Raw genomic sequence first — 13,195 nt, forward strand, 5'->3', positions numbered from 1 at the left:
ATTTGCAGCTATTATGGGCACATCAGAGACAAAGTAAATGGGTTCACTTGAGCATCCTTTATCAGTCTTTTAGGCACTTTGAGATATTACAGCACAACAGACACCACTATCCTAGAGGCAAGCTGTCTGTTTTCCTGATTGATATGCTTTTTAGACTTCACCTTTTTGAAGATTGATTCATTTAGCATTTCCCTTTCATGTTCTTTCATGCATTAATACATAACTTCTTGACATCTAGAAATGCAAGTGCAATATGACGAATGAGTCTGCTTCATTCTTCAGCAAATAACTTTTCCTCTTTTCTCATCCCCACTCTAATACCTCATACAATCCCCAATGGCAAGAAAACTATTTGAAAGCAATAAACATTATGGTTTACATTATATTTCCCTTAAAATGCAGACACCTTATTGGAATTCTCCCAATATTCTTCAAGGAAAGAAAATATAGTATTCTTGTTGCCACTCTAAATAAGCAAAAAGGTGTTAGAGTTTATCTATACATGTTTTTGGAAATGCTTCTCACAATGTCCATGAACCACTAGGTTTAGAATTACTGAGGGACTTGCTAAAAATCTGTATCCAAATCTCTATAAGAACAGAATCTTTGTAAGGAGTGTAAGACATTGAGCTGTAGGTAATTTTCATGTATATTAAGGTTAATTGATTATCTCCTAGTTCTGGACAGAGGATTGATGTATGTTACTGCATGTATAAGAATAAAAACTTTTGGCCGAGTGTGGTGGCTCACGCCTGTAATCCCAGCACTTTGGGAGGCCAAGGTGGGTGGATTACCTGAGGTCAGGAGTTTGAGACTAGCCTGGCCAACATGGTAAAAGTTCATCTCTACAAAAAAGACAAAATTAGCCAGGTGTGGTGGCACATGCCTGTAATCCCAGCTACTCAGAGGGCTGAGGCAGGAGAATTGCTTGAACCTGGGAGGTGGAGGTTGCAGTGAGCTGAGATTGCGCCATGGTACTCCAGCCTGGGCGACAAGAGTGAAACTCTGTCTTAAATAAATAAATAAATAAATAAATAAATAAATAAATAAAACCTTTAAGAGGATAAGCAATTTGGCTTGTTCCTCCAGATGTCTCTATCACCTAGAAGAGTAGCTTATAGTTAGTAATTAGTGGTTATGTAAATGAACAGAAAAGAACATGAAGTCACAGGCTTAAAATATGAAGGTAATTTAGAGGTCATTTTGGAGCAAGCATTTAAATAAGTTAGAATCTTGGCTCCACTGTTTATTGGTGTTTAACCTTGGGTACACACTTAACCTCTTTATGCTTCAAAGATTTCAGGGAGACCAAAGAAACAGTACTACTTTCACAGTTTGTTGTAAAGAATCAATGCGTTTAAATATATAGAATGCTTAGAACAATTCTTGGCTAAAACACTCAAAAATTTGAGTTAATTTTGATTGAGGAGTAACCAGACCAAGGTCAGGCACGTATATTTTTTGGTTGTTTTTGTTGTTGAAGAGAAAGGGGTCTCAGCATACGGTGCAGGCCAGATTCCAACTCCTAGGCTCAAGGGATCCTCCCACCTCAACCTCAAAAGCAGCTGGGATTACCAGTAGGCGTCACTGTGCCCACTAAGGTCAGGCTTCTAATCAGCCAAGTCTGACACAGATTTTCTCACTCCTCCTCTATCACTTTATTCCTTTATATGATTTGCCAGATATCAAAAGTCCTCCCTTTCCAAATATCTCACTATACTGCTTTGTTTTTTAATGTGGGCAGAATTTTTCACCATTGCACTCCTTTTTCTAAATCAGGCAGGATTTAGATTTCTCTTTTTTTCCCTTTTTTTTTTTTTAATTCTTGCTGTAATACCCAGACTAGAGTGCAGTGGTATGATCTTGGCTCACTGCAACCTCCCCCTCTCTGGTTCAAGTGATTCTCATGCCTCAACATCCCAAGTAGCTGGGATTACAGGTATGTACCACCATGCCTGACTAATTTTTGTACTTTTTGTAGAGATGGGGTTTCACCATGTTGACCAGGCTGGTCTCAAACTCCTGGCATCAAGTGATCCGACGGCCTCAGACTCCCAAAATGCTGGGACTACAGATGTGAACCACCACACTCAGCCAACAGTGGGTTTTTAATAAAACAAACAGCCAAGGATGAACTGGAAACCACAAACGGAGCTCTTTTTGTGAGCTCCGCGGTTAACCTTAGGCAAAGAGTAGTGTGTCAGGGGGCTTGCCTATGGGTAAATTCTGAAAGCCTCGCCAGAGACACTTACTTTTTTTAACCCCTGTGGTTAAAGAGGACGGGTGGGTGCAGAGGGAATTTTATAAACGACACAAACACAAACAATTTCAAATCCTGAAAAAATTCATTTGGATGTTTGTTTTGCTGCCGTTTTATAGCTTATTTTAAATCAAAGACTACACCTTCCTGAGACAAGCGTTGATTACACACAAAATCAAGACTGGCCAGGGCAGTGGCTCAAGCCTGTAATAGCAGAATTTTGGGAGGCCCAGGTGGGAGTGGGGGTAGAGTGGGGATCCTGGGTATCTCTTACGTCCAGGAGTTCCAGACCAGCTTGGGCGATATAGGAGCGCCCCACCCCTACCATCTCTAAAAAAGAAAGAAAAAAAGCCAGGCATGGGGGTGCGCGCCTGTAGTCCCGGCTACTTGAGGGGCTGAGGTGGGAGCCTGGAAAGTCGAGGCGAGCCACTGCACTGTATTCTGAGCTACAGAGAGAGACCGTATCTCATGGGGTGAAAAAAAAAGAGGCAGGGGGAGCGGGAAGAGAGAGAGGGAGAGAGAGAAAAGAAGGAGGAGGGGGAGGAGGAGGAGGACGAGGACACAGGTGTGACCACTGTCCTCCAGAGATACAGATTCTGGCATTCTAAAGGAAGAAGGACAAAGAAACCCAAACCAGTTTATCCAAGGCTTCAACTTTTCAGTCTGACCCTTTGATCTACATTCCATTATTTTGGTAGCATGGTAGGAGTGGATTCGGAGTGGACACAAACCCTTTTCAGGATTAGATCAGATAACTAAAATGCAAACCAACTTCTTTATTCCTTCACCTCAAGGAGCGTCCTTGGAAAGTAAACACACTTTGGGGCATTTCAAGGGGGGCGCAGTGAGAGGGTGTCCTTTGCGCCTCAGCTCCAGAGAAAAACGAAAGGTGGGTGGGAAACTAGGACAGAGGTTAAGTAAGAGGGGACTGAATCAGCGAATGACAAAGGGAGCAGGGCTCCGCACAGGGGTAGGAGGAAGAAGAGGAGTCCCTGGGGCTTGTGTCAAGTTTCCTCTAAATGGCTAGACAGCTGCCAGGTGGGAGAGGCGGAGGGCGAGGAGGCGGGTTCCGCACGCGGTTGGCCTGGGGCTGATCCAGTCTTCAGCTCTCGCTGGCTGGGAGTCCGGGGCAGCCACAGAGGCCACACCCAGGGCTTGCTGGTCCCGCGCTTTCCGGAGCTCAGCAGGCGCTTGCTGCTTGAACTGGCCAAAGAAGGAACGAATGAATGACCCTTTTGCCAGGATGGAGACCCGAGGGCCTCAGGGAGCTGCGAATCCCACGGACTCCTCCCGCAGCCTGGGGGATCTCGAGTCTTTTCTGAGCGAGGTGGGGCGCGGGGCCCCGCTGGCTCCGGGAGCCCGGAATCCCGCGACGGCGGGGGCGAGCCGAAGCCAGGGTGGCGGCCACGAGGACAGATCGGCAGGTCGGGCCCTCGGACCTCGGGCCGGAGAGGAATTGGACCGTGAGTCCTGGGTCAGGGAGAAAGTACTCTTTCTCCTGCACCCAGAGAGGTGGTTAGGGACTCAAGGGGACCCTGCACGGGAAAAGGTGGCCGGCGCAAAGGACCTTCCTCACGCGGCGGGTGGAGAGGACCACGGCGAGGAGCCCAATTACCCTTCTGTCTCTCATCGAGAAAAGCGAATTTCTGGCAGGCGTGTAGCCCCGCCGCGTGACCCAGCAGACCCATCCAAATACGTGCTTGTGCGGGTGGAGGATTATCAGGTAACACAAGAAGTGTTGCAGACCTCCTGGGCCAAGGGTCGCATGACCACCAGGACTGAGGAGCACTCCGTGACCGCGCTCACTTTTCGCAGCAGTAGAGAGGGACAGCCTGGGGGACACCGGGCCCCTGGTGAACCTCGGGATCTCCAGGAACGAACAGGGGCACCCCGCGTTCACGCCGCGGAGAGGAGGGTTTCACCGTCTCCAGGGACCTTGCTCGAGGAGATTAAACTCTAAAGAGTAACCCGAGAAATGTTCCGGGATGGTGGATGAGCGATCATCCTTAAAAGAAAATGCTATTCTGGGAACTCCAACCAGCAATTAACCTGCAAAAGGAACCTTTTGAGAGGCTGGCGCAGAACTTCAGGCAGGCAGATTAAGAACTGTAAGCAGCATAATACCTCCTTTGTGGCTTGAATTCCTTGGCGGTGTGGGGACCTAAGTCATTCAGAAGAGGGAGAGAAAAGATATTTTCAGATTGACAGAATGTGGGAGTTTTGAAATGAGAAAACCTGTTGTTAATTTGCATTTTGGAATAACTCAATTGATCTCTTTTCTGTTCCCCCCACGCCACCCCGCACTCTTGTTTCTCTTTAGGACCTAGAAACAGAAGTGAAGTTTGAAGTCTGCTCTCTGCAAAGAGGGTGGGAGTGGGTGAAGTAGAGAGGCTTGTTTTAAAAGCCAAAAACAGAAAGTAAGAAGAAATGGGAAAATAAAACCAAAGCAGCAAGTGACTCTCTTCTGATGTGCACTTTTCAATTTTCTTCCACACATTTCAGTGTTAGAAAGAAAAAGAGACGAGCTAGGGAAAGAAGGAGTTGGGGACAGAAGACTAAGATTTCGACATGAAATTCCATTTACAAGGCTTTACCGCAAACAATAGCTAATTTAGTCCTGTAAACATGCATTTATCATAAATTTTTAATTTTAATATTAAAAATACTGCTTGCAAATGTTCTGATGTAAAGGTAGATAACAATATGTAGTTTGCCATAAAATGAATGCATATCTTATTCTTTTCCTTAGTTCTTCATTAATGAGACCTGTAGTCAAGAATGGATTGAAAATACCGATCTCCTGGTGTAGTTAAAAAAATCTCTTCTGGTATTGCTGAAACAACTAATTTTTCTTATTTTGTTTATTCTTCTTTATTATTAAATACCATCTGAATTAACTCTTTAGTAGTTGGCCTGGTTGGAGCTCTGCGAGGAGCAAAGCAGCCCTCTCCAGGTGAACTACTTGACTTTACCACCTGAAGGAGTATTTACTGCAAGACTTAACAAAGCAGGTAGGACTCTGGCTTTTGATGAGCAAATGGTTGCAAAGTGCCTCCTTCCCCAGTCTTCCCTTTTGCCTTCATTTTTAGTTTAGAGCTTGAAATGTTCTCAAAAGATCATCTGATTCACCTCTTGCCTCCTGGCAGGCCAGATAGATAAGACGCTCCTGTTTCACTCCTGAGCTAATCTAGGCCTAGAGGTCTTGTAGCATATCTAAGTCACACAGCTAGTAATTGCATATGCTTACCAAGTGGATGAAGAATGTGATAATCTCCTTCCTAAAGGTTTGGGGTGGCCTTTAGAGGATTTATTTGACCCTCACTTAGGGGTCAAAAGATGACTGAGGATATCCTAGGTTTTCTTTTTTTGTTTTTTTGTTTTGAGACAGAGTTCCACTCTTGTTGCCCAGACTGAAGTGCAATGGCAGGATCTCGGCTCACCGCAACCTCTACCTCCCGGGTTCAAGAGATTCTCCTACCTCAGCCTCCCGTGTAGCTGGGATTACAGCCATGCACCACCACGCCCGGCTAATTTTGTATTTTTATTAGAGACAGGGTTTCTCCATCTTGGCCAGGCCGGTCTTGAACTCCTGACCTCAGGTGATCCCCCTGCCTTGGCCTCCCAAAGTGCTAGGATTACAGGCGTGAGCCACCGCACCTGGCTGATATCTTAGGTTTTCTAACTCATGTTTGTGAGAAGTACTAGAGAATTACCTCAATGTTCCTGAATCCTGCAAGGCCTCTTGGCTGGAGAATCATCACTAGCAGTTCTTAGGCCTGTGAGACCCTCACTTGGGAGAGGAATTCAGCATCTGAGCTCATCTGTGTTCAAAACTGCTTGACAGGTAGAAAAGATTCATCCCTTAAGATGAATCTCTTTTCCTTAACAACCCTGCCTGACTCCAATGGTAGATTAACCTGTTTGGCATATAAGTTTCAGACCTGAGCTTATTAATTTGGTTGAATCATCACATGCCCAGGTGACTGATCATTGAATATGGAGAACAAAAAAAGTCTCTTTCACGATAACCAAAAATGGCAAGTAGCATCACTCAGCTGCCTTCTCTGGAGGCAAGCTCTGGAGGTCAGCTGCTTGGGTTCAAAACTGGCTCTACCTCTTTATTAACTGTGTGCCCTCGGGCAAGTTGCCTTATCTCTGTGTGCCTCTGTATCCTGATTTGTTAAGTGGGGACAATAAATAGTATCAACTTTATAGAGGGTTTTTTTTTTTTTTAAGGGTTAAGTTAAACGAAAATACTTAGAACCTTGCCTGTCATACAATAAATGCTCAGTTAGTTACATTTTTTATTATTAGCATGGTTATTATTTAGTTCATTTTTCATCCTAACTAGGCTTTAGTCTTTTGTTTAGTAACAAAGAGCAGAAATTGTATAACACAAGAAATCTAATTAAAGTCAAACCAGTGGTTTTTAATAAGACTGTTCTGTACTCCTGAAAGCAAGGACTTATTTCTAGCTTTTCCCAACCTTTAATGGATCAGTAAGTATATTTCTTAAATTCCTTAGAAATGACCTTCATGTCTTGTGTAGGGACTCATGGTAAGGCTCAAAGGACTAAGGTATACTATGCTTAACAGTCACTGAAGATATTTTAGTACTGCCTAGTTCTGGGCAGATGGGAACTTTGAATACTTTCTTTAACCTGTCAGGTTAGTTTGTTTTCCCTCTGGGGCTTTAAATCTGATGCCCTGTTGTCTAGAAAAGCAAAATAGACACAATTTGTTTGCATTTTGTCTTTCGGCCAAAAATGTGTTTAGCCAGGTTAGCTTAACTCCTTTAAACCAAATATGTTTGAGTTAATTATTTTTTTTCTTTCCTCACTGTGTTTCAAGCAATGAAAATTTATTTTTAAAGTGCTTACTGAACTTCCCGATTAACCGCATGCAACACGTTTATAGATTTCATTTAATATAGAGTTCCTTCTCATTGGAAACAAAAAGTAGTAAGTCGAAATACTGTTGAATTTGTTTCACAGATGTTCCTGATCCAAGCAGAACCCTGTTATTTGAAGAGCCTGACAAATCTTATCCCATTTAGAAGTGTCCTGGGAGTGCATCCAAAGTGAAACTTGGGCATCCTCAATACTAAGAAATCTCTGAGAATGGCTGGGTCTTGGCTCTTTGATCTTACCTCTACTCCACTGAAAAATACGATTATCTAAAATTGTGTTAGGTGGATGAACCACATCAAAGACTTCCAGAGACCACTCCAGTGACCATAAGACAAATGTCAGAATCGCATAACCACCAGGATCAGGCAAGTGTCATCTTCTCTTAAAAATATTTGTTTACAACCGCGATCTCCTTTTGGGAATCATTACATTTGACTTGCTGCTTATTTTTGTTGGATGTTTCCAGTGCTTGATGATAAAACTTGATGTGGCTCTTTGCTTTGAAAAAGAAAAAAAAACTTTTTATTAAAAGAAAAAGTTATACACACTGCATAAAAATTGGGGAAATGTTATGAAGACAAAGAAAATTATAATAAAGGAAACAAAAACTTACAGATGACCCCAAATCTCTTTTAATATTTGGCAAGTTTCAAATATGAGTTTTTTTGTTTTGTTTTGTTTTTTGTTTTTTAGAGACAGCACCTTGCTATGTTGCCCAGGCTAGTCTTAAAATCCTGGACTCAAGCAATCCTCCTGCCTTGACCTCCCAACACGCTGGGCTTATAGGCATCAGCCACCATGCCTGGCCAAGTATGGTTTTATTTTATTATATCTTCATGTGTATATACCTACATATATACATACATTTTTCTAAACTATATAAAGTAGTATTAATGTAACCTCTGTATGTTTCCTGAATGTTGTGTTTATATAAACAAACATATACTGATGCTACTCCTGATGTGTTCTGTGAAATGGCAGCATGGGCATCTCCAAGAAGGTTTTTAGAAACGTGGAATCTGAGGCCCCATGCTAGATCTACTGTATCAGGATTCGCATTTTATCAAGATCATTGGATGATTCACATTAAAGTTTGAGAAGCATTGAGATATTCTCATATTTAGTTCTGTATTCTATTTTGTCACTTACCAAAACTAAAAAGTTTTTTTATTCTGTGTTCCCAATTAATTGTTAACAATGCCATGAAGATAATAATTTGTAGAATTTTGAAAACACTTAAAGATTACAGGAGGGTGAAAGATAGAGGATATGAATTGGTAAATTGGCAAAGAGATCTCTATGAAACTTTATAGTGTCTTTTTTTAAAGAGCTTTATTATTTGAAAGTTTGTCCTAATGAGCCATTGACTCACCATTGGATTTCAAACTATTTCAGAAATGTGGCTATTTCGTTCTCTAGGGATATGAAATAATACGTTATCAAAAACTCCTGTGAGGGTGAAAAAGCAGGAAGTCATTAACATATTGCACAATTGCAACTCTGCAGGCTGAGTCAGAACTTGTCAGCCACTTGTGATGAATTGACAGGAGTGGGGAAAAGGTGGAGCCAGAATTTGAATCAACTGATTCAGATAAGTAAACAAAGGGCTGTGACTCTTGAACACCATGACATCTCTATAACTGCAGTCAGTACTTTGCTCTGTAATTAGGGAGGGCAAATCTGTGAATTTACTTCTCTAGATGAAGGTAAAGTCCAGATTACTTTGGAGAGAGTAAGGAGTTATGATTGGTTTTCAGGCATTATGCAGCCAGTAGTCACAAACAAAACATTAAGGCTTGGTTATCTTCAAAGCAAGGAATTAACCAAATTCAAACTTACATTTCTAACCTTAGAACAAAACAAGAGGCGGAGTGTGTGGCTCACGCCTGTAATCCCAGCACTTTGGAAGGCTGAGGCTGGTGGATCACCTGAGGTTGGGAGTTCAAGACCAGCCTGACCAACATGGAGAAACCCCGTCTCCACTAAAAATACTGAATTAGCTGGGGTGGTGGCGCATGTCCGTAATCCCAGCTACTCGGGAGGCTGAGGCAGGAGAATCGCTTGAACCCGGGAGACGGAGGTTGTGATGAGCCAAGATCGCGCCATTGCACTCTAGCCTAGGCAACTCCGTCTCAAAAACAAACAGACAAACAAAAAACAGAACAAGAGTCTTTGAGGAGACGGCAGCCCTCCCAAAAATAGAACAGAGGCTGTGTTTGCAGAGCTTGGTATAATAAAAGAGTCAGCCAGCATCATTTGTGCTTGGCAGGGAAGCGAAGGCAGGTAGGGCAATAGGAAAGCTTTGTAGTGGCCAAGATGGTCTTACCAATTCCTCAGTTTGACTAAATTTTAGATAAGCTTCTTCTTGACTTAGGTCCCTGACTTTCCCTTTCTTAGAGCATTTACTTTAGAAGACGTTCAATTGTAAATTCTTTCTCTGCCTCTTTGAAATGTAAGTGTAAGGAAGATCCAGGTATGTCTTTCTTAAGGACCTAGGAGCCATTCCTTTGAGATGTAATCAAAAACAAACAAACAAACAAACAAACAAAAAACCCAGAGGTCTCTAACTATCAGTCTCTGTGGGAGGGTGGAAGCCCAGCTTCTCAAAGTGCCAGTCAGCAAACATAGATGGCATAATCACATTGATCAGTGTCCCTTTTAACATTGTCTCATAGTTTTTCACCAGCTCACTTTAATGCTTTAAACGTTCCCACCTTTTGTTTCAAAGGACTTGAGTTCAATCTCTCTCTCTAATGCAATAGTTTTTGTTTTTATTGTTTGTTTTTTGAGACAGAGTCTCGCCGTGTCGTCCAGGCTGGAGGGCAGTGGTGCAATCTTGACTCACTGCAACCTCCGCCTCCCGGGTTCAAGCGATTTTCCTGCCTCAGCCTCCTGAGTAGCTGAGACTACAAGGACATGCCACTACGCCCAGCTATTTCTTTCTTTTCACTTTTTTTATTTTTGGTAGAGATGGGGTTCCGCCATGTTGGCCAGGCTGCTGGCCTAAAATGATCCAGTTGTCTTGGCCTCTCAAAGTGCTAGGATAACAGGTGTGAGCCACCATGCCTGGCCTCTAATGCAATAGTCTTGAATAAAGTTTTCTTTGCTTACTTAACTCTGTTCCATGCAATTACTCTTTAGCACTAGTGGAAAAAGAAAGGCTTTAGCTATGCTCTGCTTGGAGCCTATTGGCATGGGGGAGCTGGAGGCAGGTGATCTAGAAGGACAGCTTCTTACATGATTGGTTTAGGGATTTCTTAGGTGGGCCCTGCGTTGGAAAAAAGAGAGAGAGAGAAGCTGGCAGTCACTGACCAAGTCCTGACCTATTGAGCTGATTGCTCCAGAGGCTGTGGTTTGACTTCCCAGGTTGTGACTTTCTTGTCACAAAACTTGTAGGTTGGAATTCTGTAATAAATGGTATCAATCTCATAAGTTTTTTTCAAGGATTCAGGTGAATAAAAAAATTCTTAGAACAGTGTCTGGCATATAATAAATACTCAAAATTAACTATTATTATAATTAGTAGTAGTGGTAGTGGTAGTGTGTTGTTCAGTTTACTTTTCATTCTAATTATTAGGCTTTAGTCTTTAATGACAAAGAGCAGAAGACATAGAACACACACACACACACACACAAATCAAATCCAAACCAGTGGTTTTTACTAAGACTCTTTTCTATCTTTTTTCATATTTTACCATATATGATCTGGTCATTATCCATACATATATTCAAGCTTTCATTTGTGTTAGACCAATCCTAAAGACCAACTTAGAAACTGAAAAATCCAGTCATAAAATTCTGGAAGATTTAGTCACAGATTTATTTTATGGAGATAATCACATTATACTTGTTTATTAGAAACATCCAGAATGCGGCCTTGCAAGTAGCTTTTTTATGGAGGTGAAATATGCTTTGGCATAGTTTAATCCTGTTGACATCCAAAATGCTATGTAATGGACTACTGCCACCTACTGAAAGCAAAGTCAAGTCTGTGTGAGTCCACCTTGGCATGGGGTATTACCTAGTGGTCACTGGGGTTACAGCATATATAAGCATTACCTTAAGACTGCATGACTTGTTCCTGGCCCAAACCCCTGAGTGTTAAATTTGCTCTGTGTGACCATTGGACCATCCTTAGGCCATTTTCTACCTTCAAAACATCTTGTGACTTTGAGCGTATTTGGAAAGGCCATGAGGTCCATGGAAAAGTGGGCACAACTGCATATCTTGAATTCGACTTACTTGGAAGAGGACAAATGAGGTATAAGGGGTACCACCGACTTTTTAACAAAGCTAGAGAACTTTCAGGGAGGACTTCAGAATGCAGTCAACTTCTGTAAGGATTCTCTAACTGGTGTCCCTGTGTCAGGAAAAGCCCTAAGCCTACCTGTGGACTTTCCAATCCAGCCTCAATGTTATCCCATGCCCCTGAGGTTATAGGGTTTATGCTATAGTCTTTCTATCCTAACTGGGTGGAATAATGTACAAAGTTACAAATGAAATAAATAACCTTTTATTAGAAATTGGTAAGTCCGGGCGCAGTGGCTCATGCCTTTAATCCCAGCACTTTGGGAGGCTGACGTGGGTGAATCACCTGAGGTCTGGAGTTCGAAACCAGCCTGACTAACATGGTGAAACCCCCTCTCTACTAAAAATAGAAAAAATTAGCCAGATGTGGTGGTGCGCACCTGTAATCCCAGCTACTCTGGTGGCTGAGGCAGGAGACTTGCTTGAACCTAGGAGGCAGAGGTTGCAGTGAGCTGAGATCACACCACCGTACTCCAGCCTGGGTGATAGAGCGGGACCCCATCTCAAAAACAGAGAGAAAAAGATTGCTCATTTCTCTCCCTGGTTGGGATTCTGTTGGAGTAGAAGAAAGGGGATTCTCTGACCTATATATTCAGTGGCATGCCAAGGACCAAACATTGGGTGGGGTTTGCTCGGGAGAGAACAATAAGCAGTGCTTGTCATTAGAGATTTTAAAACAATGATAAAGCCAGACTAAAAGTCTTTCTGCTTTCTTTTTTTAGATGGAGTCTCACTCTTGTTGCCCAGGCTGGAGTGCAATGGCGCAATCTCAGCTCACTGCAACCTCCTGCCTCCTGGGTTCAAGCTATTGTCCTGCCTCAGTCTTCTGAGTAGCTGGGATTACAGGCATGCGCCACCACGCCCGGCTAATTTTTGTACTTTTAGTAGAGACGAGGTTTTGCCGTGTTGGCCAGGCTGGTCTCGAACTCTTGACCTCAGGTGATCTGCCTGCCTCAGCCTCCCAAAGTGCTGGGATTACAGGCTTGAGCCACTGAGCCTGGCCTCTGCTTTTTATTACTGTCATGTAGTTAGTGATAAAATGCTTCTATCTGAAAACAAATTTATTGTTTTAAATTCTAAAAGATTCTCATGATTATTGTTTAAATTTTAATAAAGCAGATGTAATTTTCAAATTAGCACATTTTTATTCTTCTTTACTATATTTTTTCTGTGTGGAAGATCATTGAAAAGCCTCTGTGTTGTCCTCCTAATATCTCTATCCCTCTGTCACTGTCTGTTTGTCTGTCTCTCTCTCTCTCAATCTGTCTCACACATAGACTCAATTAAATGCATTCATTGTGAGAGTAATTTTTTTTTTCTTTTTGAGATAGAGTCTTGCTGTGTTGCCCAGGCTGGAGTATAGTGGCATGATCTCAGCTCACTGCAACCTCTGCCTCCTGGGTTCAAGCGATTCTCATGCCTCAGCCTACCAGGTAGCTGAGATTACAGATGCGTGCCGCCAAACCTGGTTAATTCTTGTATTTTTAGTAGAGACAGAGTTTTACTATGTTGACCAGGCTGGTCTTGAACTCCTGACCTCAGGTGATCCCCCTGCCTTGGCCTCCCAGTGTGGTGGGATTACAGGCATGAGCCACTGCACCTGGTTGGGTTCAGATCTTTAGAGCTCACTTTGAGTGTACCTTGTGTCTCCAATCCCTGTATATAAATATCTGCATTTCAAGAACAAATTTAATATAAACAATACCACAGCAATTTT

At 42.6% G+C, this 13,195-nt stretch overlaps 1 protein-coding gene across 1 annotated transcript; it reads left to right on the plus strand.

Moving 5' to 3' along the window:
• Positions 1-3,101: 3,101 nt before the first annotated feature.
• CUNH6orf141 (chromosome unknown C6orf141 homolog) lies at positions 3,102-7,673 on the plus strand. Its single transcript, XM_017881102.1, has 2 exons — positions 3,102-5,271; positions 7,255-7,673. The coding sequence occupies exon 1, from the start codon at positions 3,483-3,485 to the stop codon at positions 4,218-4,220; it is 738 nt and encodes a 245-aa protein (XP_017736591.1). The 5' UTR covers positions 3,102-3,482; the 3' UTR covers positions 4,221-5,271; positions 7,255-7,673.
• Positions 7,674-13,195: the final 5,522 nt, after the last annotated feature.

This window comes from Rhinopithecus bieti, unplaced genomic scaffold (genome assembly GCF_001698545.2).
Source record: "Rhinopithecus bieti isolate Rb0 unplaced genomic scaffold, ASM169854v2 scaffold_12605, whole genome shotgun sequence".
Lineage (NCBI taxonomy): Eukaryota > Metazoa > Chordata > Mammalia > Primates > Cercopithecidae > Rhinopithecus > Rhinopithecus bieti.